The 27,867-nt window shown below is 40.2% G+C and overlaps 1 protein-coding gene across 1 annotated transcript; it reads left to right on the plus strand.

The window, feature by feature from the left end:
* Positions 1 to 27,803, plus strand: LOC143286049 (aspartate aminotransferase, mitochondrial-like). The gene is made up of 11 exons (XM_076593585.1): positions 1 to 157; positions 3,142 to 3,298; positions 4,817 to 4,945; positions 6,715 to 6,774; positions 8,214 to 8,287; positions 10,697 to 10,784; positions 11,367 to 11,435; positions 20,712 to 20,898; positions 21,999 to 22,164; positions 25,072 to 25,222; positions 25,697 to 27,803. The coding sequence occupies exons 1-11, from the start codon at positions 69 to 71 to the stop codon at positions 25,817 to 25,819; spliced, it is 1,293 nt and encodes a 430-aa protein (XP_076449700.1). The 5' UTR covers positions 1 to 68; the 3' UTR covers positions 25,820 to 27,803.
* The last annotated feature ends 64 nt before the right edge of the window (positions 27,804 to 27,867 follow it).

Here is a 27,867-nt window from a genome sequence, read left to right on the forward strand (position 1 = left end):
CTTCGTCCGAGTGAGAGTCGTATCCCTTGACTCTCTGTGAGTGTGACCTTGAATCTGAAGCCGGCAAGATGGCTGTGCAAGCCCTGCGCTCCTGCGGAACATACGTTCGACTGCTTTCGAACAATGCACCGGTCAGCTTTGTCCACAGCCGAAATGTGTACGTTTGGAAATTTTTAGTTTCGTTGAACTGGAGACATTTTTTGTGTAGTTCTGCCATGCGAACGCGTGCTCTTTTGCAACTTTTGTCTGCGTACTTCCACTTTTCAGACTTCCATGGTTGACATGAAGACACTCGGTGATAAGTCAGTACATAGTCTATAGATATGACATTGTCAGTCTGTGACACATAAAATTAACTTAAAAGCTCAACATTAGTTCACAAGTGGTTGACAATAATTGCTTTCCGGCTGTCTTTAAAGCAGGGTATTCAGTGATCGTCAATCAAGATGTCTGAAGTTGAACTGAGGTCAGTCGAGGTTAGGTGGGTTCTAACGGTAAAGGTCATTGATCACAAAATCAATTTGTAATATTGAAATATTTTATGGTCAGTACATATTTTGGAATGGTTTCTTCCGATTGCACAGCGTGTCGTTAGTACTAAGTTCAACAGCACTATTTCGGTATTTATAGTTAATGAGGTATATTATATAAAATATATAAATTATATGTACATGTAAAACTAAAACACTGAATTTACTTTAAGGTCAGTTTGAGAAAATGCACGAAAATGAGTATTCATGATGATTATGATGATTTTAGCCTAATCATCATCATCATTATTGTTATTACTGTTTTCTGTTTTATTATGGTAATAATGCAGTGTGCCAGTAGCGCTGCATGGCAATAGCCTAGTGCAGCTATCAGTCTGAAAATACTGGAGTGCAGTTTGCACCCCTGTGCATCTTCCTTTGTTCTCTCACAGAAGTAAGGAGAGGTGGGGAGAGGGGTGTCAGAATCTGAGAGTTGTGGAGGAAGGAATACTTTAATCATACATAAAGCTTTTTTTTTCAGGTTGTATGGAAATCAAATTCAGTTACTATTGAGTGAGATTGGGATATCTTATTACTCATAAGTCCCCCAACGCCCACCCCCTCCCATCCCCTTTATTTATTTATTTTTATTATTATTATTATTATTTTTTAATTTACAGTATAGTTCTGTGCTTATTATTTATCCATCAGAAGAGGCTTGTTTACTGATGACATTGCTGAGCTAGAAGGGCATTGAATTTTTCCCCCTGCTATTTCAGTGTTTTCCTAACTGTGTTTCTAACAGTCAGTTTGGGAAAGCAGTCATTTCCGAAAATGACACAGATTTTCAGACAATTCCAGATATGACTGCATCCAGTCGTATCCTGGCAATAACAGCAAAATGGTAATCTTTAATTCCCATTCTGCCTGATTTTCAGGGAAAAGCTTGAATGGTGAAAGATGCAGTTTATTGATGTCACTATGCCAGCAGGCCACTGCTATCTGAGTAACTTAAACACTCGGAGAGCTTTGATTTATTAAGCTGATGGACATTTCTCAGTTAGCAAACATGTAGAATACATGTGTAATGGCTTCTGACTATTTAACAGAAACAGTATACAGCAGGTACAAGCAAACAGGCAAGTGTTTACATGTGAAAAAGAAATAGTTGTCTAATGTGAGTGAATTGAATAAAGTACAACTGGAATGGGGAGAAGAAGTGAAAAGGACCACAGTGCAAACTGTCAGCCCAGTAAGTGCTCTGCCTCCCTCTCTCTCTCTTTTTCCCTCACACACACACACACACACACACACACATGCGCACACACGTACAGACACGCACACACACACACACACACACACACACACACACAGAACTTTATGTCCGTGCATCGTTTACACTATTACAGACTCTGCATTGGTGTAGGTGTGTTTGGAGAGGAGGGTGCTAGGGATGCATGGGATGGGTTGTAAGGTTATCTGTGTGCTACAAATGTACGATGTTATCATTTGAATTTATTTTGTGATATTGCAGAGGTGTGTGTGTGTGTGTCTGAGAGAGAGAGAGAGATGAAATAAAATGGTGTGTTTGACAATGGCAACAGTTGTATTACTTGTAATTATACTAACCTTACCTTTGCAGTTTGAAGAGATAAATTATACAGACGAGAAAATAAAACATAGTAGCATGTTGTGATGAAGGTACATAACAAAGTGCTATTGACACATAGTTCTGTGGACATCTTCCATTATTAACACACACATCCTTTTGGCATGGTTTATGTATCATGTGTGAACTTCTTTTCTCTACAATTCTGTCCTTCCGTTTCTAGTGTATATGACTTGGAGCCGACACACTTGTTTTGTTTGTGTGAAAATGTATGTGTGACGAGTGTGACCATGCTGGCTGCCTTTGTGTGTGTGCGCATGCTTTCCAGAAATTATTTTGTGTTCTTGATCATTTTTGTTCAGTTGTCAGTTTACTGAGACAGAATCATCAAAACATGTCTGTGATGTTAAGTGGAAAACTACAAAATGAATTTATTACGCCTACTTCACATAAAACCATAATCAGAAATTGATATCCAGAATTATTACCAGACCATTTCATTCTTATATAATGACAATATTTTTGCACATCTTGATGCATTTTCTGAGTTTGCATCGTTTTGACTGTATTTTTCATATCATTAACCAACTTTTCTAGTCTCTTACTATGTCATTATCAGACAAGAATACAGTACTCAAGACTGAGTGTGTACAGAAGAATTTTAAACTAAAGTATGGATACATAGAAGCACTTATTTGAATGTGCCAGAAAAAAACAAAGCAATAAACTTGCCATCTTACCTTCAAAGAAAAATTGAGTAGTGACCAACGAATGCCAAGAACAATAGTATTTTATGAAAAGAAACTGTGCATGTTCTGCTTGATTTACAAATTTTAATATGTGTATTGCATCTCTCTCTCTCTCTCTCTCTCTCTCTCTCTCTCTCTCTCTCTCTCTCTCTCTGTATATGTAGCGTATTATTTGATTTTCAAGCATAAATTTATGTAACCGGTATACTAACAGTGAAACAAAGGCTGCTCATCTTTCTTTCTTGTTGGTAGAATACAAACACTGCTGTAAAACCCATTGAACATTTTGTATCTGTGGGCTGGTTGTGTTCAGAGCATGGTGGCCCAATGTGGAGATGGGGCCTCCAGACGCCATCCTGGGGGTGACGGAGGCCTTCAAACGGGACACAAACCCAAACAAGATCAACCTTGGAGTGGGTGCTTACCGTGATGACAATGGGAAACCTTACGTCTTGCCATCAGTGCTGAAGGTGAGAAACTAGGGCTTCTCATAACACGTTTCAAGATGTGTCCTTGAATCTTTGAAAATGGAAAGGAAGCATTGCATTTTCACTGAGCAGGTCCACAGGTTGCTAGAAAAAATTCTACGACAAAGTAAGAAGAATGAAAATAGTATATTAGGGCTTCAGTCTGCCTTTGTATATATGTGCAGCAATGCATAGTTGACTAGAATGTGCAGTTTTAGATTTAGAGTGACCATGGCAAAAATTTTTAAAATGAATTATTTTCCTGTTGGGTATTGAATGCTATTTTCCGGTCATGACTTGGTTGATGTTCAGATTGTCTTTCCTTTCTTTTTCTTTTCATGTCAGGTTTGGTGAAGCTTTTGCCGTTTAGGTATTGATTTTGTTTGTGTCACACACCAGGCTCTCACACCAACACATGAATACAATATCTGCCTGCACACACGCAGACACACTTATTGTGCACATTCATGCGCATACACACACCCAAATACACACAAGTATGCATGCACATATAAATACACTTTTACTGTGCTCACATACACGCAAACACACACACACACAGAAGGATATATATATGCACATGCATGCACACACCACACACACATATATATGTACACATCTGCTGTGCACATTTACAAACACACACGCACATGCACATGCATGTTAACACCATGCATACATACGCGTGTATGATATACATCTACTGTGCACTTTTATACACACACACACACACACACACACACATATATATATATATATATGTATACAATAATACACGCACACTCACACACACACACACACACACACACACACACACACACATATGGAAGCATTCCAGAGCAGGTTCTAGGTCAGACATATCTATTATTTGCCCCAGTATCAATGTACATTTGCATTTTTGTGCACATGCCATTGCTCAGCGTGTAGGCACAGTGCTCCATTTGTTTACTGGCATTCTGAGTGACATATTTCTTGAAGTTACACATGTGTGTCCCTGTTTTGGCTACATGACCTTATCAGTTTCTTCAAGGTTCATAATTGTGTATGTCAGGGAGGTGGGTGGAGGGTAGTTTGTTTGGGTGGGGAGGGCTGCGATTGTTTTGTTTTTCTGCTTTTGCAATGCTGCATTTACATAAACATCAAAGGTCTTACTCTTAGAACAATTGATTGCTCATTTTGGAAGTGGTTGCTTATTTTGGGTTTGGTATGTTCTGCGTGATTGTTTTATTTGGGTTTGCTACGGTCTGTGTGATTGCTCATTTTGGATGTGGTTTGTTCTGTGTGATTGCTCATTTTGGACATGGTATGTTCTGTGTGATTGCTCACTTTGGATGTACGTGGTTTGTTCTGTGTGGTTGCTCATTTTGGATGTGGTTGTTCAGTGTGATTGCTCATTTTGGATGTGGTTGTTCTGTGTGATTGCTCATTTTGGATGTGGTTTGTTCTGTGTGGTTGCTCATTTTGGATGTGGTTGTTCTGTGTGATTGCTCATTTTGGATGTGGAATGCACTGTGTTGTCAGGCGGAGAAAGCTATCTTGGAAGCCAACATGGACAAAGAATATGCCGGCATCACAGGGGTCCCTGATTTCACCAAGGCAGCTGCTGAGCTGGCTTTTGGAGCTGACAGTCCAGTCCTCAAGAACAGTTTGGTGAGTTGAGTTTATTAAGATAAGATAGAACTTAATTGTTTGTAAATTCACAGGTATGTGTTTTTGGCTCATGTAAAGCTCAGTCACTTTAAAAACATGGCCATTCATTACAATCTGCATCACAGTAACTAGGTAAGAAAACACATGCCATTCTGACTGATTCAAACTGAAATACAAGAGGCAAGGCATTCAAGACACTTGTGAAACATACTTCATCCAGTAAAGGAATCATGAGAGAAAAAAGTGATCTAAGAAATCTTTAAAGTATGTGTCCTGTATTTAATATTGATAAGCTTGGGAGAAAAAAAAGGTGGGATCGAACCATGCATGATCAGTTTGGGAGCTAGTAGATTTGCTTATAGCGCTATGAGGTATCTGACGTCATTCAACCAAAATTGATATTTAAACTTGTGGTGTTTTCTAAATTTTATTTTTTTAAGATAAATTGATTACTGTAATTGAGGTAGTAACACAGTTTAACCCTTTCGCTGCCAGGAAAATAAGATTTAAGTGAAATCTATTTGCCAGGGTTTTTTCACAAAAAACGGGTATAAATTTTCCAAAAATTCTGTGCTCTTTGTTATTGGAGAAAGACCCATAAAAGTATACATTTTCTGAAAGGGAAATGAATAAAGAATACAAAACACATGATGTTTTCCCATTTTATATATTTTAAGTGACATGCTGTTGTTTTGAAATCAGTGGTTTGTTTTTTGTCACATTTTCAACTTGTTCATTACAAACATTAGTCAGGTAATTTGCACAAAAATATCATTTTCTGGACAAATGGACATCTGCACACACAAAATCATACTAGAACAACCACAATATAAAAAACTGAAAAAGAAATAGATGCATTGTGACTTCTGCAAGTGATAATATGGATGTGAGGCCACGCCCCCTCAGTCTCCACCCCCCCCTCCTCTTCACCCCTCTCACACGGTCACTTCATCCAGTTCTCATCAGACCGCGTTGGCTGAGTGCCAAGAAAATAGCTCATACGGCGTCCTGCTAAAAATTCGGTGACCTGTCGTCTGCTAGAGTTGAACAGCCGGCATCACTCACTGATAGTCGCATCTTGGCCACTCTCTTGATTGCTCCCTTTATTTTCTATCAAATCGTTCTATAAATGTTCACCACTGTCTTCTCCTTCGAATTTATGCTCCAATTCTTTCTGAGCATCAGCTAAAGAAAGTAATCTTGGTTGATTTAGTTCACCACGAGCGCATGTCTTGAGCACGGAGTCAGTCTGACATTTCGTTGAGTGAGCGAGGAGAGGAGCCAGGCAAAGACTGCGGCCAGTAACCCAACCAAAACGTTCAAATAAAGGACTGCCTTATGACGCAGATGGTGTTTCTAGCTATGAATAGAATCTAGAAAGATTCCCCAAGCTAAAGCTACCAGCATTTTTGTCAACGAACTGAATGCAAAGCAGGGAAAAGTCAGAATATTTCGATGACGAGTTATCTCGTCATTGTGGCAGCGAAGCATACATGCTTTCCATGACGAGTTATCTCGTCATATAGGCAGCCTAGGGGTTAAATCAATTTAAAAAAAAAAAAAAAAAAATTATATATATCTTGATTATTTAAGTTTATTTGTTTACAGAAGTGAGTCAAGAAAACATTCATTTGCGCATTTCAAATGAGTTTTGTTTCTTGTTTACTAGTATACTGAGTATTTCAGGCTGATACATTTGTATATTATAAGGTTGTGTTGTCATTTTCTGTGAAACGTTGGTAAGAATTCTTTTCTTTTTTGGTTTTCAGAACTGCACAACACAGGGTATTTCGGGTACTGGATCCCTACGCATTGGAGCTTCATTCTTTGTAAGCCTGAGATTTTGTTCTGCAGTGTAGCATGCATGAATGTAGTCTGAAGTTTTCATACTTGTTATTCAAGTTTTGATGTAAATATTGTGGGGTTTTTTGTTTGTTTGTTTGATTTTTGTTGCTTGTTGATATTTTATATTAGTGTTCAAGATTTTTTTGAGACTGTGGTTATTGTGAAGGAGCTTGGGTGATGTTTTTTTCTTCTCTGTTTGTGGGTTGCAACTTCCACGTTCATTTGTTTCTACAAGTGGGATAATACATCTATTGTCATTTTTACTGTGCTGTTTATGCAGCCATATGCCACTTTCAGGGATGTGCATGCTGGGTATGTTCATGTTTCCATAAACTACCAAACACAGCATGTGTAGTAAGATCTTAAACATGCATATAGATTGTTATAATGTTCTCTGTAGGAATATGCATGTGGAGGGTTCTGGTACTTGTGTGTGTGTGTGTATGTTGACCTTGAAGTGCATTCATATTTTCCATTTTGGGTCATAGCACTGCATATTTTCCAGTGTGGGTCATAGGTGATATTTCAATTCTCATTATTATTATTGTTGCTATTATGATAATTATTCTGAACATCTGTCTTGTGGCATCTGCTTGATTAAAGGGGGGTTACTTGTAATACTGTCAGCAAATTATTCTGGCACAATGTATTGTCAGTGGTTCTTGTATTTTTTAAATTGATATTTCAGAAGTAAAATCTCATGGTGTTAATATAAATTATGCTGTTGTTGTTTTTTTTACCCTAGTGCTCCCTGTTGAAGTGTAGACCCACTGACACTGTGACAGGTTTCCATTGTATCAAAACCATCTTGATCAGCTTTTGAAACAAAACCATTTCTGTCAATACAGAGATGACGTATGCATACAAACATGCACATATACAGTAAAGAGACAAATTGTGGTGGTTTGAAATTATAACTATATCATTTTAAGTTTGACTAAAATAAAAATAAAAATTACAGTTACAGTGCTGAAAAAAGTATGTTTTGTTATTTTCTATTGTAGAATCTTGCATGTATCATTGTACCTGTATTTACCTATGTTTGTGTGTATCTGCACTGATATTTACCTGTGTTTGTGTGTCTGTGCATGAACCTTTACAAGCACAAGAAACAATGAAATTGTGAGCATTTTTCTTCAGTTTTTTTTCTCTTGTTTCTGTCTGTCCTTCCTACTGTACCATTTCAGTGGCTTTCCTCCCACACTGCTCACTTTGAGTCCCCCATACAGCCACACCTGGGTTCATCTGTCACAGACTGAGCAAGCAGCGAGCATCCCCTTAGAGTGGAGACTGCTTGTGTGAGCATATGTTTCTCATACATCAGCCGGAATAAAAACCAAAACTTGGGTTTTTTTTTTTTTTTTTTTTTTATTTTGATACAGAGCTCAATACAAAGTTGCTGGGGTTGTTTGTGTGATTTCAGGCAAAGTGGTATTCGAAGAGCAAGGACTTCTGGATCCCAACTCCATCCTGGGGAAACCACACTCCCATCTTCAAGTAAATTCAGTGCTTCAAATGTTGAGAATAATAATAATGATGTTTATGCAGATTGACTCTTACACCTCCCAGGCAAGGAGCTTGTGGCATTCACAACACAAAGTTATACATACATGAACATACATGCATGAAGTTCATCTTTTATGAACAAGCGAGTGCATACACACAAAATCACACATGCACATGTACACATACACACACACACACACATGCAGACATACATACATGACCAGCAGAAGCCCATGAGTCAAGATGGTTGGCAGAGTGGAAAAGGTGCTTTTTTAGAGACTTTTTGAACTGAACTGGGGATAAATTGATAAATTGAGAAGGGCAGTTTGTTCCATACCACTGGCTAAGACAGGAATTTTTGGTTTATTCTGCAAACTCTTAGCATTCTAGAATCATGTGTAAAGATTTAGAAGGGGTATAGGTCTAAAGTAAGTCACAAAGGTGTGCAGTGTTCCACATAATGGAAGACTGAAGACATAACAATAGCATACTCTTTTCCAAACTTGGAGGAAAGAGGTTCCAACAAAAAGTGTTGGGTTATTCCTTTTTCTTTTCATCCTTCCAAAGAAGGTTCTTTTCTTTAGAATTTCATGCAATGTTACATGGAATGGAAGACTCCAGCCATAAAAAGAGTATAGTTGAGAAATAGTCTTTGGAGGAAAGAGTTTTCTTTACAATAAATGTTGTTGTTGTTTCCCCCTTTCCTTTCATCCTCCTAAAGAAGGTTGTTTTCTTAAGAATTTCATGCTATATAAAATGAATAATTCATAAAATGTATATCACATGGGAATATATCAAATGATAATAAAAGATTAATATGATGAAAGATAAAGAGCAACAAAGATATGTAATTGTATCACTGTTAAAAAGCACAGGAAATTGCTGTGTTGCTCATTCACTCATCCTTGCACACCACTCCAAAACTGAAAGTTGAATAAATGTACCACACTTGAAAAGCAAAAAAAGAAGGAAAAAAAGTTAATTGGAAATAACAGCAAGAGGCCATGGGTGGAGGGAGGGAGGGACTTGATAATTACTAACATAAAATCAGATATATGAATTGAAAGCTATCAGTCACATAAACTCCTAGGTGTACACAGGTATTTCTGCATATGACAAAGAATAAATTATAATACCACCTTCACAGTAAACTGAAACCATCCCTCTCTCCTGTCCCCATTCTTTCTCTCTCTTACACACTGACAAACACATACGCAACACACAGACTCACACAAAGTACACAAATATCATGACAAGGGTAAATGCTTCAATGAAATTCAAAAATTGATCTTCATGCATGTGAAGAAAGCTAGAGAAGGAGAAAGGGAGAGAGACAGTGACAGGCAGGAAACATCTGGAAGGGTGATTAATTTTGCAGATACATGTACTCACAGGAAGCCAGTCACTTTTCTTTAATCGGCTGTCAGTCCATGTCACTTTAAATTTGATTTTCTTATGCCCTCCAGAAACTAGATTGTTTTATCCAATCTGGTCTTCTACGTTTACAGAGCTCTAAAACATTTATTTATGGTTATAGTTTTGAATTACAAAAGAAATGTGAATTTAAAAACAAAACAAAAAAAACAATATTATTGATAAGTCTTTGTCCTTTTACAAGATTCACTTGTGTGATTGGTGTATGGGGTTTGGAGCCTAGACCAAATCTGAATTAAACATTTCACATCTGTCTCTCTGCTCCCCAAGAGGTCAAGGAGATGAAGTTAGGTGTAGAATACTGCACTACTCCTTCCCTCCATCCCACCTGTCCAGTTTGTCACAGTTCCTATCATGCACCATCAACTTTTTGCTGAGTGACACTTGATGATTGGGAACATAATTTATACTGAACATCTGTTTCCTGTCTTCCTCCGTAGCAGTACAGCCATTCATCACAAATATAGATATGGCTGCAGATCAAGAGTGTTGTAGAATTTTGTTGTTGTTGACACTGCAGATTTTCCCACATCTCTACATCTCTCCCCCCAGGGAATTTTGAAGTGTGTATATATAGAGAAAAATTGAAATATGTTTGTTGATTACGATTAACGTCATGATCCGAGAAACTGAGATTGTTACTGTGTAGAGGGAGGAAACTACTGATTTGGAAGAGGGATATCAATTGATGGAAACTGGGGGGAAGGGAAATTTCTGAAAGGATGGAAAGTATGTGTTTGAAATGATGGAAGGTATAATGTGTAAAGGATGGGGTAACATAAGTTTTAAGTCATGGAATATTCATGAAAGGATGCAAAATATTTACTTGGAAATGGTGGAAAGAGCTTGTTGCACTAGATTATAAACAACAACAAAAAACAGCAAAAAACAACATATAGATAGTGTGAATGAGAAAGGGAACTTGACAAGTAACACATTATAGCTTTAAAGTGTTTGCATTTTCAGACATGCCGGCTTACAGGTCAAACCGTACCGCTACTACGATCCAAGCACATGTGGTTTTGACTTCAAAGGCGCCATGGAAGATATTTCAGTGAGTGAAGCCTTTTATTTCTTTTTTTCTTTTCTTTTTTTTCCTCTAAAGTGATAGTTTTCGAAAAATGGGGCAAAATGCATGATGCAGCAGCAGCACCTTAAAAGCTCAGTATTGTTGCCAGAGAATTGAACGCTGCCCTTAGTCTTAAGTACTAAAATGGTTTATGGCTAAATATGTGCATTCGTTGGAGGTAGTAATTGACTGACAAGTGTTTGCACACTGTTGTGCTTCAAGCAATGTCTTGTGGATCATCTTCTTGCATCCACTGTTCATTATCGTTGCACATCAACATAGTTATATATGATATGCAGGTTTTGTTTTCAGTTTCTTGTGTTCAATTCAGGCATATTTTTAAGTCAGTAATTCTCTCTGTTGTCAGCGAACCTGGCTATATCAGTGTACTCGCTACATCCAGGCCCCAAGCCCCGCTTCACTTACCTCCCCTCACTCACCATCCTTTTGTTGTTGTTGAACAGTCTGTAAGCCTTCTTAAGGCTTTGTTGGTAAACTTCCATGTGTATAATGGCTCATTCATTTTTTGTTGATGGTGGTGGTGGTGTTTTTTTGTTGTCTTCATAGAAAATGCCAGAAGGATCAGTCATTGTGTTACACGCCTGTGCCCACAACCCTACAGGTGTGGATCCTAAGGTGAGTGTTCATGTGTGTGTGTGCACACAAATGTACACAAGAGTATGATACTCTTGCACTTATTAAAATTCTCATTAATTATTGTGCACACAAGCATACAGACACACACACACATGCACACACACACATGCATTCACACACATGTACACTTCTCTCTCTTATCCTCTCCGTCATCCCTGTCTATGTATTTCTCCTGTATGATTTGTTATTTTCGTCCATAAAGGTTTCTTTAAAAAGAATCAAACCAAAGTGCACAGGAGGCACATTATTTTATTTTTGGTATGTATAGATATATAGTAGATCTAAAAAGATATCAGCTGACTTGGAAAGATAGTGAGCAACCGTCTGCATACTGTGAGAAGGGCATGTTGCAAAATACCACTTGTACAGCAACAAAAAATCCCAGCTTACTGAAAGATGTAAAATGAAGAAATATGTCAACACCACCAGGGTACATAGGGGGTTGGGGGTGGGGTGGGGTGTGGCTCCTAGAAAAGGATGTTGCAAAAATATTATAATATATATTGATTGAAACTGATTCATTTTATTTTTGAGAGTTGTGTCTGTTTTTCCGTGGAAACTTGGCAGTTGACATAATAGTAAATGAAAATGCCCCCACACATCCCAATCCTTCAAGACATGAGTGTGTAAGATGAGGTGAACCTTTTACTACATATGTATATATACCTGTATGTACAGTATGGTTCATGTAATTTGTAACTTTTTCTTTCATATAAAGCACTCTGTACAAATTTTATATTGATTATGATTTTTATTACTGTTGTTATCATTATTATTGTTGTTGTTTGACAGCTTACAGTTTTGATGAGCAAAAATGACCACTTTCGTGTTTGATCTTCAGATAAGTAAGAATGCTTCTGCTTCAGGGGGCTTGTATACTCCTGGTTCTTGCTGACGCAAAGAAAACCATACCCCCCCTCTCTTTAACCCATCCGTGGTTGTTGTTTTTTTAAAAAGGATGAAAAAAGATCAGTAAAGATTCATGTTTTTCAACTCAAATATTTCATCACATTTGTTGAATATTAAAACATACAATAATATTACCATATAGAATGTGATTTTAAAGATTGGCTTATACTTCTTCCTGGACTATTTAGATTAATTTACATAAATTTGTTTTTTTTTATTTTTTTTACAGATATTCAAATAAATGTTGTTATATATGTATCAAAGTGTAATAGGCATTATCATTGCATAACACTTTATAAAACAAATGACATATTTGTGCATCTACATGGGTTCAGTGCATTTTCAACTTTAGAGTTTACAGCAAAGATGATGGCTAGCAGTACTAGGGAAAATATAAACGAGTGTATGGGGTGAGCATTCTATTTTTCATATGTGTTGTTCTGTTGCCTTATTGATGAAACATCAGTTAAGATATGATGGAAACCATTTTTCTTTCATTCATTGTACTGCATCTCTGATGTACTTGCTTAAATTTGTTCATTATATATCAGAATGTCTTGCTCTCTCAGATATGTATTGATGCCTGGTTGTGCTTTACCAATTGGCACTTTCAAGCCCTCATTAGAATGATAAGGCATACTATTTCATTTGGTTCTATATCAAGTGATACAAAATTTTCATTAAAGGAAATAATAATAATAATAAGGTATAATATTTGATTTGGGCTTATATCAGATACTGCCATTTTTTCATTAAATGAAAATTTCTGACATTGGAAACAAAATTTTCAAATTATTTTCTGCCTCCCCCCAGAAAGAGGGACATACTAACACACTAACAAACACAGGCAGTCCCACAAATAACATTCTTTGTATTTTTTTCACTGCTGCTGTCAGTATCTTGCTTTTTTTCAGACAATAAAAATTCTCACCAGCAGTCAACTCCTGTTTTCCTTGTTCTGTACTATAGTAGTTGTCTTAAAAAAAAGAAAGAAAGAAAGAAACAGAAAGGGAAAAAAAGCTGTATTCATTAGTGTACTATTGCATATTTTTAGTTACATTTGTTTAAGATGCACTTCATTATTTTTCTGTAGTATGATAATGTGTCTGTCCATCTTGTTTGGATATTCTCTGGGGTTTTTTTTGTTTTGTTTTTAATTAATGAAATATTTTGAAATATTTAAAAGAAATATATTTTCTTTTGTTACATTTGTGATGGGTAGCTGTCATATTGTTTTTTTCTCTTTTTTCATGCTTTTTTTTTTTTTAATTGATTGTAAACAGCTGATATTAAGACAATTATTAAACGGGATTTTTTTTTCCTGACAGTTACTGATGAATGAAAGAGACCATTTAAAAAAAAACACCACCATACCTTTCAACTGAGGCTTATTGATTTGTTTTGGATTTTTTTTTTTTTTAACAGTTAATGGATGTTGTTTGCCAGGTTTTTTTCTGTCATAAAATTTTTCACCTCATTATTTCATAACTCATACAGGGTTTACCTAGGTTTAAATCCCACTTTTTGTTTGTAACATTTTTCATTTAAAACATTTCCCAAAAATTTATTCATTTGGATTTTGGTATGTCCATATAAATGATTCTGTTTTCGGTGCACAGTGAAAGCAGATATCCCAATCTGTGTGTTAGCGTGTGCGCACATATGCATGTTAGTCATGCTCTCTTCAAAGACTGTTTATCTGTCTTTTTACGTCATGCTGTCTTTGGGGACTTTGTGTACAATGATATTTGGTTTGATAATGTCAGAGACTTTTGCCTCTGGTTATTGTAGACTGACAAGTTCTCACACAGAAGGCAGCCGTGGCATTGCAGTCCTTTCAGAGAGAAAAGTGCAGATAGGGGTAGGTCTCTCAGAGCTTACACAATCCAGAATCCTGACGTTGTTGTTGGAAACTAAAATAGGGTTTATACAGGTTTTAAAAGTTTTGTAAGAATTAATATTTGAAAAAAAACCAAGGGGTCTTTAAAGGAGTGATCCAGGTTTTTCACTATTTTAAATTTTGGCCACTACTGATACACTGATCACAAAAAAACAACAAAACCATCAGACATTGTTCCTGTCAGTGATGAAGCAAAGCTGCAAAATGATCCACTTGAAATTGAAGCTTAAAGTTAAAAAATAATTTATAAAAACTCAGTCCCAAAAGAATCTTTGTAACTGAAATGAAGGCACTCATAATGCCATGCATTACATGAGAAATTTTTTGGCCTTTTATGTTTTTAAAGGTTTTTAAAAATTGGTGATAAAAGACCTGTATGAACCATGAAAACCATACTAACAACCTGATCTGGTGGACATGATTTTGCTGGCCACTAAAAAATATGGGTGAAATTGGGCGCTTTTCCCTGTTTTTTTGTATTTTAAAGCAGGATTTGGTGATAAGTAAGACTGTATATATTTTTTTTAATTTTCTTCTTTTTTTTTCTTTTTTTTTATATATATACATTTAGCAGCTTGCATGCTGGTACAGGCAGGAGAGATTTCCTTTCCAGGAAATTGGCTGCAGCCTGTCACAGGCAAGCAGAATATATTTTTTTTTAATCCTACACTTTCCAGTGTATGGTCTGGGAAATTGAAGTGGTAGAATTATCTTCAGGATGACTAAGTGAATTGTGGAAACCATTATGCACAGCAGACACTCCAACAGGTACAGGCAAACCCAGGCAGGCAGAAAAGTACTCCCGACTATCAGAATGTGTTTGAAATGAAACAGTTCTTGGGTCTGACTTTACTAATGGGCATGGTTATTTTTTCAAGAAAACTGATTTGACTCAAAGGACGACAATCACATCTATCTTGTTATCACTTAGAGTAGTCACAATGAACTGTGCACATGTCTCTCTTTTTTATTGTGGTTGTTCTAGTATGATTTGTGTGTACAGTTATTATCCATTTGTCCAGAAAATAGTATATTACTATGCAATGACCAAACTAATGTTTGTGATGAACAAGTTGAAAATCTGGGAAAAAAAAAACAGCCATAACTGATTTCTAAACAATTGCATGTCTTTGGAAAAATAAAATATTAGAAACCATAACTTATTTTTGTAATCTTTATTCATTTACCTTTCAGAATTTTTTTTCTGAGTCTATCTGCAATAACAAAGCGCACGGAATTATTTGAAAATATAGACCTGTTTTTATGAAAAAAAATCCTGGCAAATAAATTTTACTTGAATTTTATTTTCCTGGCAGCAATGGGTTAAGTGGAACAACCTCCACTTTGTCTGGATGTATCTTTCCAAAAGATGTTGGGGTCTGCATTAATGTTTGGTCAAAACGTGGTGTGATGGCTTAGTGGTAATGCACCCAACTAGGATGTAAGTATCTAGGAGTTTGATTCCCTTGCATGGGCCAGGATTTTTACTTCCCCTTCCACTAGATGTTGAGTGTTGGTCTAAGTGCTAGTCTTTTGGATGAGAAGATAAACCAGAGTTGCATGTGCTTTTAACAGATGTAAAAGAACACATGGCAACAAAAGGGTTGTCCCTGGCGAAATTCTGTATAAAAACTGACATTGATTGTTAAACAAATACATGTGCACACAGGAAAAAGGAGGGGAAAAAATGGTTGTCAGTGCACTGTGAAGAGACACCCTCCCTAGAGAAAGGAGCCTAAATTTCTCATAGAGAAATCTGTTATGACAAAAAAAGCACTTTGATATCATACAATTTGTGTGTGTGTGTGTGTGTGTGTGTGTGTGTGTGTGTGTGTTACTCTTTGTCATTAGAGATTTCTTTGTGTGAAGTTTCGGGTGCACTCCCTGGGGAGAACACATTACTACAGTGAACCACCTTTTTTCTTCTTTTTTTCTCCTCTGCCTGGAAGTGTACTTATTTTCTTGTCAAAGGTAGATTATTCTACAGGATTCCTCCAGGGACAACCCTTTTGTTGTTGTTGGTTCTATTATGTGTGCTAAGTGGCTAAGTGCATACTTCACACATGACTATGGTTTATCATGTCATTCCAATGACCAGTATCCAGACCACCCTGTCAAGTCAGGTCATTAGATCTGCTACTGGTAACCTGTAATCCAGTACAACCTGTTCAGGGTCGGGTTGCCGACGACTAAACCGGCACTCCCACCACTCCCTTCTGGGACTGGTGAGGCGGGTGGCTAGACACCCTTATGGAGATCCATAAAAGGGCGTCGGCTCAGGAGAGCCACCGACGGCCATCTAGCTCCACCGTGCTGTGTGCATGCCACACGCAGTTGGCCCCCGGGGTGTGTCTACCCATGCATGCGAAGCCTGGATCCGGCAGAATCTGTGGAAGAAACCTATCGGTTCAACGGAGAGGAAGGCGGTTACAGCAACGCACTGTGGAGTGCAGAGAGCAAGATGAGACACCGAAAGGATATCTTGGTCATCCACTGCATCCGTGCTCATCCTCCAGTCGTCTCGACTTAGTCTTGCCACTGGAAATTGGTGGACCCGGACGAGAGAGTGAGGTCGACGTTGCGCAACTCCTCTTCACTTTAAACAAACTCATCGCGCAAGTCATCAGTCATCCTAAATGACCTTTCATCCTTCATCATTTCATCACCCCAAGTCCTGTGGCGACAGGCGAGCGACGAAACGACAGGTGTGGGTACACTGGCAGTCGCAGCCGCAGACCTGCACGCAGGCGGCTCAGGCCATAGGGTCGTTCTTCGTCGACAGGAGCAGCGATGGAGCTCGGCAGCCGTCTGAGCGTCTGAGCAGCCCTCTTTAGGAATGCACTGCTCACCTCCCTGGCATGAGGAAGGGGCTAGAAAAGGTGCCCTAAAAATTGCCTGCTCCATATCACCCTGGCCAGCATACCGCGGCTGGCGGGGACCCTACATCAGCGGTCGAAACAAAGAGAAAGAAAAGAAAAAAACAAGGATCGTTCCTCTCACCATTGGTGCTTGGAACATAAGGACTCTCCTGGACAGAGATAACGCGGACAGACCCCAAAGGAGAACAGCACTAGTTGCATCCGAACTCGCCAGATACAATATCGACATCGCAGCCTTGAGTGAGACTCGGCTTGCAGGCGAAGGCGAGCTCTGTGAACGGGGATCTGGTTACACCTTCTTCTGGAGTGGACGAGGAAGCGAAGAGCGACGTGAGGCTGGTGTTGGTTTTGCAGTAAAAACAGCACTTGTCAGCAAGCTAGCTGGAATCCCAAAGGGAGTCGACGATAGGCTTATGACCATGAAACTCCCACTGGCATCTGGCCAGAAGCACCTCACCATTGTCAGTGCCTACGCCCCAACCATGACCAACCCGGATGAAGTGAAGGCGAAGTTCTACGAGGACCTTCACTCTGTCATTGCTGCCATCCCTAAAGCAGACAAGCTCATCATTCTTGGGGACTTCAATGCTAGAGTTGGCTCTGACTACATCTCCTGGGATGGAGTGATTGGAAAGCACGGTGTGGGCCACTGCAACCCAAATGGATTGCTTTTGCTTCAGACATGTGCAGAGCACGAACTGCTGATAACCAACACAGTTTTCTGCCTCCCTACCCGTAACAGGACGTCATGGATGCACCCTCGCTCAAAGCATTGGCATCTCATCGATTATGTCATCGTCAGGAAAAGGGATAGGCAAGATGTACGTGTAACAAAGACCATGTGCGGCGCCGAGTGTTGGACAGACCATCGCCTTGTAGTCTCGAAGCTGAATATTCGAATCCAGCCCAAGAGACGCCCCCAAGGCCAGAAGGCTCCAAAACGGCTCAACATTGCTAAGCTGAAAAACATCACCATCAAACAGTCCTTTGTGGAGCTGCTGGAAGATCGTCTGGAATCCGCCTCTCTGAACAACCAGAATGTGGAGTCTGACTGGAGGACCCTGCGTGAGCTGATCTATAGTACAGCTTCAGAGACCCTGGGACCCATGACCAGAAAGCACAAAGACTGGTTTGATGAAAACTGTGATGAAATCAAGCAGCTTCTGGATGAGAAACGCCGTCTGCATCAAGCCCACCTGAGCAACCCAAAGTCCACATCAAAAAAGGATGCGTACAATGCCATCCGCAGGACTGTTCAGCAAAAGTTACGCCAGATGCAGGATAAGTGGCTGAGTGACAAAGCTGATGAGATCCAGGGATATGCTGACAGGCACGATATGAAGAGGTTCTATGATGCCTTAAAAGAAGTCTACGGCCCCACATCCTCAGGATCATCCCCCCTCCTCAGTGCAGATGGGAATACCTTGATCACCGAGAAGGAGAACATTCTCAAACGATGGGCTGAGCACTTCAACAGTGTCTTAAATCGCCCTTCCTCCATAAATGATGAAGCCATAGACCGTCTCCCACAAGTCCCCACCAACGAAGCACTGGATGATCCGCCAACACTTCTTGAGACCCAGAAAGCAATCCGTCTGCTATCCAGTGGCAAAGCACCTGGCTCAGACTCCATACCAGCAGAGGTCTACAAGGATGGAGGCACTGTTCTGACTGAGAAGCTTCATCAGCTGTACTCACTCATGTTGAAAGAAGAGACGATCCCCCAGGATTTCAAAGATGCATCTATCATTCACTTGTACAAGCGAAAGGGGAACCGGCAAGCCTGTGATAACCATCGGGGCATTTCCTTGCTCTCCATCGCAGGCAAGATACTTGCCAGGATCCTACTAAACCGCCTCACAGCATACCTTGACCAAGGTCATTTGCCTGAGAGCCAATGTGGATTCCGGAAAGAGCGCGGAACCACCGACATGGTGTTTGCTGCAAGGCAGCTGCAAGAGAAATGTCAGGAGCAAAATGCTGATCTGTTCTCCACCTATGTCGACCTCACTAAGGCCTTTGACACCGTGAGTAGAGAGGGACTGTGGAAGATCATGGCCAAGTACGGATGCCCTCAGAAATTTATTTCCTTGGTCAGCCAATTCCATGAAGGCATGCAGGCTCGAGTCCAGGACAATGGCGAAACATCTGCTCCTTTTGCTGTCACAAATGGTGTCAAGCAAGGCTGCGTCCTGGCTCCAACGCTGTTCAGCCTCATGTTCTCTGCAATGCTTACTGATGCCTTCAGAGATGGCGATGTTGGAATCGGCCTAAAGTACCGAACAGATGGCAAGCTGTTTAACCTCAGAAGGCTTCAAGCAAAAACGAAGGTCATGACAGACATCATCAGAGACTTTTTGTTTGCTGATGACTGTGCCGTCAACGCTGGATCTGAAGCTGACATGCAACTCAGCGTCGACAAGTTTGCCACTGCCAGCAGGAACTTCGGCCTTACCATCAGCACGAGGAAAACTGAAGTTCTCCATCAGCCAGCCCCAGGGAAACCCTACGTTGAGCCCAACATCACAGTCAACGGTCAGAGACTCAGTGCGGTGGAGCGGTTCACATACCTTGGCAGCACACTGTCACGAAATGCGACCATCGATGATGAAGTGAATGTCAGGATTGCAAGAGCAAGTGCAACTTTTGGTAGACTCAGTGCAAATGTCTGGAACAGAAGAGGCATTAGTCTTGAGACCAAGCTAAAGGTCTACAGAGCAGTAGTTCTCCCCACACTACTGTACGGCTGCGAAACTTGGACAGTGTACCAACGACATGCCAAGAAGCTGAACCACTTCCACACAACATGCCTCAGGAAGCTACTGAACATCAAGTGGCAAGACAGGACCCCAGACACAGAGGTGCTCGCAAAAGCCACCCTTCCCAGCATCTTCACCATCCTGATGCAGTCCCAGCTTCGCTGGGCTGGACACGTGGTGCGCATGCCAGACCATCGGCTGCCCAAAAGGCTCTTCTATGGCGAGCTGCAACAAGGGAAGAGATCACACGGAGGTCAGAAGAAGCGCTTCAGAGATACTCTGAAAGTCTCTCTTAAAGCGTTTGATATCAACCCTGACTCCTGGGAGGAATCTGCAGTGGACCGTAACAAATGGCGCGCTGCTGTGCACAAAGGCGCCAAGTTGTGCGAGGCCAACAGGACTGCTGCAGCTGTTCAGAAGAGGCAGGCCAGAAAGTCACGGGCAAACAAGCTCCCTGACAATGATATGCCTGTCTTTGTCTGCCCCAACTGTCAGCGAACATTTCGTGCGCAGATTGGACTATTCAGCCATCTGCGCACTCACAGATAGACTCATGAGCATCCTTCCCCCCACCCCACCACCACCCTCCCCCCATCCCCCATCTGGATGACAACGATGGTCATCATCGATCTCGATGGACACACCACCATCCAGACCACCAGTCTGGCAAGTGTTGGATTTGATCCCTTGCGCTTAGATTCTCTCACTTCCAATGCAGACGCTTTACCACTAGGCCACCCCTCCACACTCCACACAGTATAATGATTCAGTGCATTGTGGTGACTGTGTTCTGTTGTTTTGCTGACAGAAAGAGCAGTGGACGGAGATGAGCAAGGTTATCAAAGACAAGAAGCTTTTCCCCTTTTTCGACATGGCCTACCAGGGCTTTGCCAGTGGCGACATTGATCGCGACGCTTTTGCTGTGCGGCAGTTTGTGGCGGATGGCCACCAGGTGGCGCTGGCACAGTCGTTTGCCAAGAACATGGGGCTCTACGGTGAGGAGCATGTGTGTGTGTGTTTGTTGTGTTATGTTGTGTTGTGTGTGTATGTGTGCATGCATGCATGCATGTGTTCGTGTGTTATGTTGTGATGATGTGTGTGTGTGTGCATATGATTTGATGATGTGATTGTGTGTGTGTGTGGGCATGTGTGTTGTGTTGTGATGATGTCTTGTGATTGAGTGTGTGTCATCGAATGAGTGAGTGCGTTTGTGTGTATGTGTTTGAATATGTATGATTGCATTTGTGAGTGTGTGTGTATGCTTGTATGTGTGTGTGTGAGTGGGTCTCTGCATAGGTCTGCACTTGTGTGTGAGCACATGTGATTTCTGTGCCTATATATGTTTTTTTGTGTGTGGCTAGCACACAGACACAAACACACACACACACACATACAGACACAAACACACACACACACACACACACACACACACACACACACACACACACAGATTTTTGGTGCTTTGGCCAGGTGATGGCAAAACAGCCAGGAATTGGGACCCAAGAGTGAACAGCATTCCTGTGCACACACACAAAAAAGAAAAAAGTCTATCAGTTTGTGCAGAAGTCTTTTATTAATGAAGAGGTCCTTTGAAAATTGTTTTTAGATATTGGTGCAATAAGTCAGCAGTGATATTCTTATGGCTGTTTCTGTTACCTGGCTTTAACTTACATTTTACTTAAACTTTTTTTTTTTTGTAGTATGTTTATTTACTAAGATATATATGCTGATTTTTGAGAAACTGTAAGTTGCACATAGTATCTCTTGACCTTTATGTTTGTTGGTTGTTGTTTTTTGCAAACATGTGGGTGCTTCCACATAGACTTGACTAGTCTCTTGACACTCATTTGTATGTCTTTTTCATACATTAAGGATTGGGTGCTTTCAAATGACTTGATTACATCTCTTGACCTTTATATGTTTGTCTTGGTTTTTTTGGTGAACATTTGGGTGCTTTCACACAGACTTAACTATATTATATATCTCTTGACATTTATGTTTTTTGTGTTTATCTTCTTTTCAGGTGAACCTGCAGGCACATTCACAGTGACTTGACTTCATCTGTTGACCTTTATGTGTTTGTCTGTTTTCTCAGGTGAACGTGCTGGTGCTTTCACAGTGACGTGTGACTCAGTGGATGAAGCCAGCCGTGTGATGTCTCAGATAAAGATCCTCATCCGTCCTATGTACTCAAATCCCCCAGTCCATGGGGCTCGCATCGCTGCAAAAATCCTGAACACGCCTGATCTCCGCTCACAGTGGTCAGTCAGTATATGGTGTTTGTATGACAGAGAAAACAATAGACGACATTACAAAATGGACAAGAAAAACATTTGCAGAGACTCAGGCTTTTTATCGCAACCAACAGACCTGGAGGAATCTCATGAACATTTCTATGTGCAGAGCCCCAGTGACTTGAGGGAGAAGAGGCAGTTGATGGGGGTCAGTCTGTTATATTCCAGACCCTGTTGTTACTGTATTCCACACCCTGCTGTTCCTTACTGCATCATACACCCTGCTGTTACGACATTCTACACCATGCTGTTCCTTACTACATCATACACCCAGCTATTCCTTACTACATTCCACACACTGCTGTTCCTTACTACATCATACACCATGCTATTACTACATTCTACACCCTGCTATTACTACAGTCCACACTCTGCTGTTTCTTACTACATCATACACCCTGCTGTTACTACATTCCACAGTCTGTTGTTCCTTACTACATCATACACCCTGCTGTTTCTTACTACATTCCACAACCTGCTGTTACTACATTCCACACCCTGCTGTTCCTTACTACATCATACACCCTGCTGTTTCTTACTACATTCCACAACCTGCTGTTACTACATTCCACACCCTGCTGTTCCTTACTACATCATACACCCTGTTATTACTACATTCCACACCCTGTTGTTCCTTACTACATCATATACCCTGCTGTTGCTACATTCTACACCTTTCTGATCCCTACTACATCATACACCCTGCTGTTCCTTACTACAAACACATTGCTGTTACTACATTCCACACCCTGCTGTTCCTTACTACAAACACATTGCTGTTACTACGTTCCACACCCTGCTGTTCCGTACTACATCATACACCCTGCTGTTACTACATTCCACACCCTGCTGTTCCTTACTACATCATACACCCTGCTGTTCCTTACTACATACCAAACCCTGCTATTACTACATTCCACACCCTGCTGTTACTACATTCCACACTCTGCTGTTCCTTACTACATCCCACACCCTGCTTTTACTACATTCCACACTCTGCTGTTCCTTACTACATAATACACCCTGCTTTTACTACGTTCCACACCCTGCTGTTCCTTACTACATCCCACACCCTGCTATTACTACGTTCCACACCCTGCTGTTCCTTACTACATCCCACACCCTGCTATTACTACATTTCACACCCTGCTGTTCCTTACTACATCCCACACCCTGCTATTACTACATTCCACACCCTGCTGTTCCTTACTACATCCCACACCCTGCTATTACTACATTCCACACCCTGTTGTACCTTACTACATCATACACTCTGCTATTACTGTGTTCCACACCCTGCTGTTTCTTAATACATACACCCTGCTGTTACTACATTCCACACTTGCTGTTCCTTACTACATCATACACCCTGCTGTTACTGCATTCTACACCCTGCTGTTATACATTCCACATCCTGCTATTACTACATTCTACACCCTGCTGTTACTACATTCTACACCCTGCTGTTCCTTACTACATTCCACATCCTGTCATTACTACATTCTGCACCCTGTCGTTACTACACCCTGTCAATACTACATTCTACACCCTGTCGTTATTACATTCTACACCTTTCTGTTCCTTAAGTACTACATTTCACATCCTGCTGTTAATTCATTCTACACCCTGCTGTTACTACATCCACACCCTGTTGTTACTACATTCCACACCCTGTTACTACACTTCACACCCTGCTGCTACTTACTACATTCCACACCCTGTTGCTACATTTCACACCTTGCTGTTACTTACTACATTTCACACCCTGTTGTCACTGCATTACACACCCTGCTGTGACTACATTCCACACCCTGTTGCTACATTTCACACCTTGCTGTTACTACATTCCACACCCTGTTGTCACTGCATTCCACACCCTGCTGTGACTACATTCCACACCCTGTTGCTACATTTCACACCTTGCTGTTACTTACTACATTCCACACCCTGTTGTCACTGCATTCCACACCCTGCTGTTACTTACTACATTTCACACCCTGTTGCTACATTTCACACCTTGCTGTTACTTACTACATTCCACACCCTGTTGTCACTGCATTCCACACCCTGCTGTTACTTACTACATTTCACACCCTGTTGCTACATTTCACACCCTGTTGTCACTACATTCCAAACCCTTTTGTTACTACATTCCACACCCTGTTGTCACTACATTATACACTCTGCTGTACCTTACTACATTCCACACCCTGCTGTTACTACATTCCACACCCTGTTGTCACTACATTCCACACCCTGTTGTCACTACATTCCACACCCTGTTGTCACTGCATTCCACACCCTGCTGTTACTTACTACATTTCACACCCTGTTGCTACATTTCACACCCTGTTGTCACTACATTCCAAACCCTTTTGTTACTACATTCCACACCCTGTTGTCACTACATTATACACCCTGCTGTACCTTACTACATTCCACACCCTGCTGTTACTACATTCCGCACCCTGTTGTCACTACATTCCACACCTGTACCTTACTACATTCCACACCCTGCTGTTACTACATTCCGCACCCTGTTGTCACTACATTCCACACCCTGTTGTCACTACATTCCACACCCTGTTGTTACTACATTCCACACCCTGTTGTCACTACATTCCACACCCTGTTGTCACTACATTATACACCCTGCTGTACCTTACTACATTCCACACCCTGCTGTTACTACATTCCGCACCCTGTTGTCACTACATTATACACCCTGCTGTACCTTACTACATTCCGCACCCTGTTGTCACTACATTCCACACCCTGTTGTCACTTTGTACATTGTAGATCCTGCTGTTACATAATCCTGCCATTAAGAATTGTCTGCTGCGATTTTGAACAAACAAACCATGTGTTGTTCAGGTTGAAGGAGGTGAAGGGCATGGCTGACCGCATCATCATGATGCGCACTCAGCTGAGGGATGGACTGGCCAAGGAGGGGTCCACCAAGAACTGGCAGCACATCACAGACCAGATTGGCATGTTCTGCTTCACCGGCCTCAAGCCTGACCAGGTGAGACTCATTCCCCTCCCTTTCCATTCCCAGTGCCTGGGTGTGAAGACTGCTTGCCAGGGTGTGTGTGCCTGATGGATGCTTGCACAAGATGCAGTGTTCCTACTGGTTTGGCCAGGTTCAGTGGTTTGGCCAGTATCATTTTGTTAGTGTCAGTGGTTTTGCCTGCATCGGTGAATTGGCTTGTATCAGTGGTTTGGCCAGTGTCAGTGGTTTGACTAGTAGTTTGGTCAGTGTTGTTCATTTGGCCATTGTTCTGGCTAATATTGAAACAGTTTTGACCAAAGACTTAAGTCGATGTTGATTATATTTGGCCTTCAAAGGATAGATTGTGTTGATATGTGTTTCTGTGTTGATATATATTTCCCAATGTTTTGATAGATTTGTTTTCATTTTGTCTTTTAATCATTTTTATTATTGTTTTGTTATTTTTCTCCTGTCTGACACTTGAAGTGTGTGTGTGTGTTTTGCCAGGTGGAGAAACTGACCAAGGACTTCTCTGTGTACCTGACCAAGGATGGACGTATCTCAGTGGCCGGTCTGTCGTCCAAGAATGTGGGGTACCTGGCAAAGGCCATGCACGAGGTCACCAAGTGATGGGGGAGGGGCTGCCTGGAAATCTTGCTCAGCTGTGGTGTAGAATGAGGGACTCGATGGAACGACATAGCGGGTACTGGGACTGAAAGTATAGATCTTCTCAATGATGCAGCATATAAGGGTTTGAATACAAGACAGGATTTCATAGAAAGCTTGGCAGAATGTGTTTTTTCTTCCCTGTTTCATTTTTATATGCATACCTGTCATTTCATTTTCCACTTCTCCTTGTTAGTATTTGTTTTGGTGCTTTACATTTTCTGCTTGAGTGTGTTACTTTTTTTTGTTTTTGATTTTGTTTAAAAAGGTTTTCATCAAGAGTTTTCAAAGCCGTATATGGGGTTAGCAGAAGTTTCAGGAAGCAGCACAGTCACACGCCAGTGGGATTTTCATGTGTTGTAAAAAACTGCATTAAAGAGTGTGTGGCTCTTCTGGTTTTTATCATAACCTTCATGGGAAAAGCCTTTTGACAACCACACTTAAATACAAACACTTACTGACATGAAAGAAAAAGATTGTCCTTCTGCTGCTCTTTCCCCAACTATCTCTCTCTCTCTCTCTCTCTTCTTGACCTTAATTCCTGAACACACACACACACCCCTCAGCTCGTTCACCTGGCCAACATACATCCCCTCACATGTACACTCACATGTGTGCGTTTGAATGGGATCTTGCTGGGATTTGATGCAACATTGCTTTAGCACAGGGTGTTTAGTAAATGCTGAACATGATTAATGATTACACATTTTTAAATGATGTGTTTTAATGCATGGTTACAGTTGATTAGTCTATGTTTGATCTTTAATTGGTCTATGTTTGATCTTTAATTAGTAAGCTACTTGCTGCACCTTGCTTTTAGGTAATAATGTTATGTAAAGGGCCTAGAACTGACAGCAGAGTGAGAAAACTTTCTTCAGTGTCTAATTTTGTGAATGTCTTTTTTTTTGTGTGTGTTGCCTTTCTGAACAGCAACACCCAAGGTAGATAAGGATCATATTCAGAACCACAAAATTGATAAAATCAGCAATTTTTAAAATTTACTTTGTTTGGTATGGGTGGGGTTTTTTTGTGTTTTTTTTTTTTTTTTTTGGTTTGGTTTTTGTTTTTGACATAATCGCAGTAAAGTTAAGTCAGTGTGTGTCATTAAAAAAAAAAAAATCTGTATTGTATAATGATATCACTATTGTAGATTTCTTTGTGATTTGATGAATGGATTTAATCAGAAGATGACAGAGAAAGAAGTCATGGTAAAAACTCAAGAGATATGACAGCTTGATGATGCAATAAGGGGAGAGCAGAATGGTGGAGACATGAGACAAGACAGGGAATGAACAATGATGGACTGAAATGAGAGGGGAGGGGAGGGGGGGAGCTTCTGAAGAAAAATCTAGTCTTGCAGCATATATCTTCTTTACATATCTTCTTTTATACAGCTTAAGATGTTTATTCAGTGACTTCTTTATCAAGCAGTGAGTTTATTGTTTCATGTATATATATACATGCATAAATATACATGAAATAATGACTTATGGAGAATTTTATTTGCTAAAATTATTTATCATTGTTACAGAGATTATGATATTTTATTTATCATTGTTACAGAGATTATGACATTCTTTTTTGTTGATTTTTCTTTCCATTTGTTGTTGGTAAAGTGGAGAGAGCAGCCAGCCAGCTATTGCTTTTTTTTGTTTGTTTAGTTTTTCTTTATTCATGTTGTTTCTTTCAGTGTTTCAATTAGAATTTGTTGTTGGCAGTAACTAACTTACGTAGTGGTTGATAAAAACATAGCAATTTCATTGATCACTTGAATTTGGAAGTGAATAACATTTTTTTTTTCCGAGATCGGAATATTAGGATCAATACAAGTTTTGAAGTGAATAACGTTTGGTTTTTTTGTCTAGACCAAAGTAGTAGGATCTATACACTGACACATGTGATTGAAGATCTTTTCTTTGGTGAATAAATCTTGTTATATATTTGTTTACTTGATGGTGTTTGTCTATGTGGTTGTGAGAATATGAATATGTCTGATTTTGATATTGGTCTTG

Source organism: Babylonia areolata, chromosome 9 (assembly GCF_041734735.1).
Source record: "Babylonia areolata isolate BAREFJ2019XMU chromosome 9, ASM4173473v1, whole genome shotgun sequence".
Lineage (NCBI taxonomy): Eukaryota > Metazoa > Mollusca > Gastropoda > Neogastropoda > Buccinidae > Babylonia > Babylonia areolata.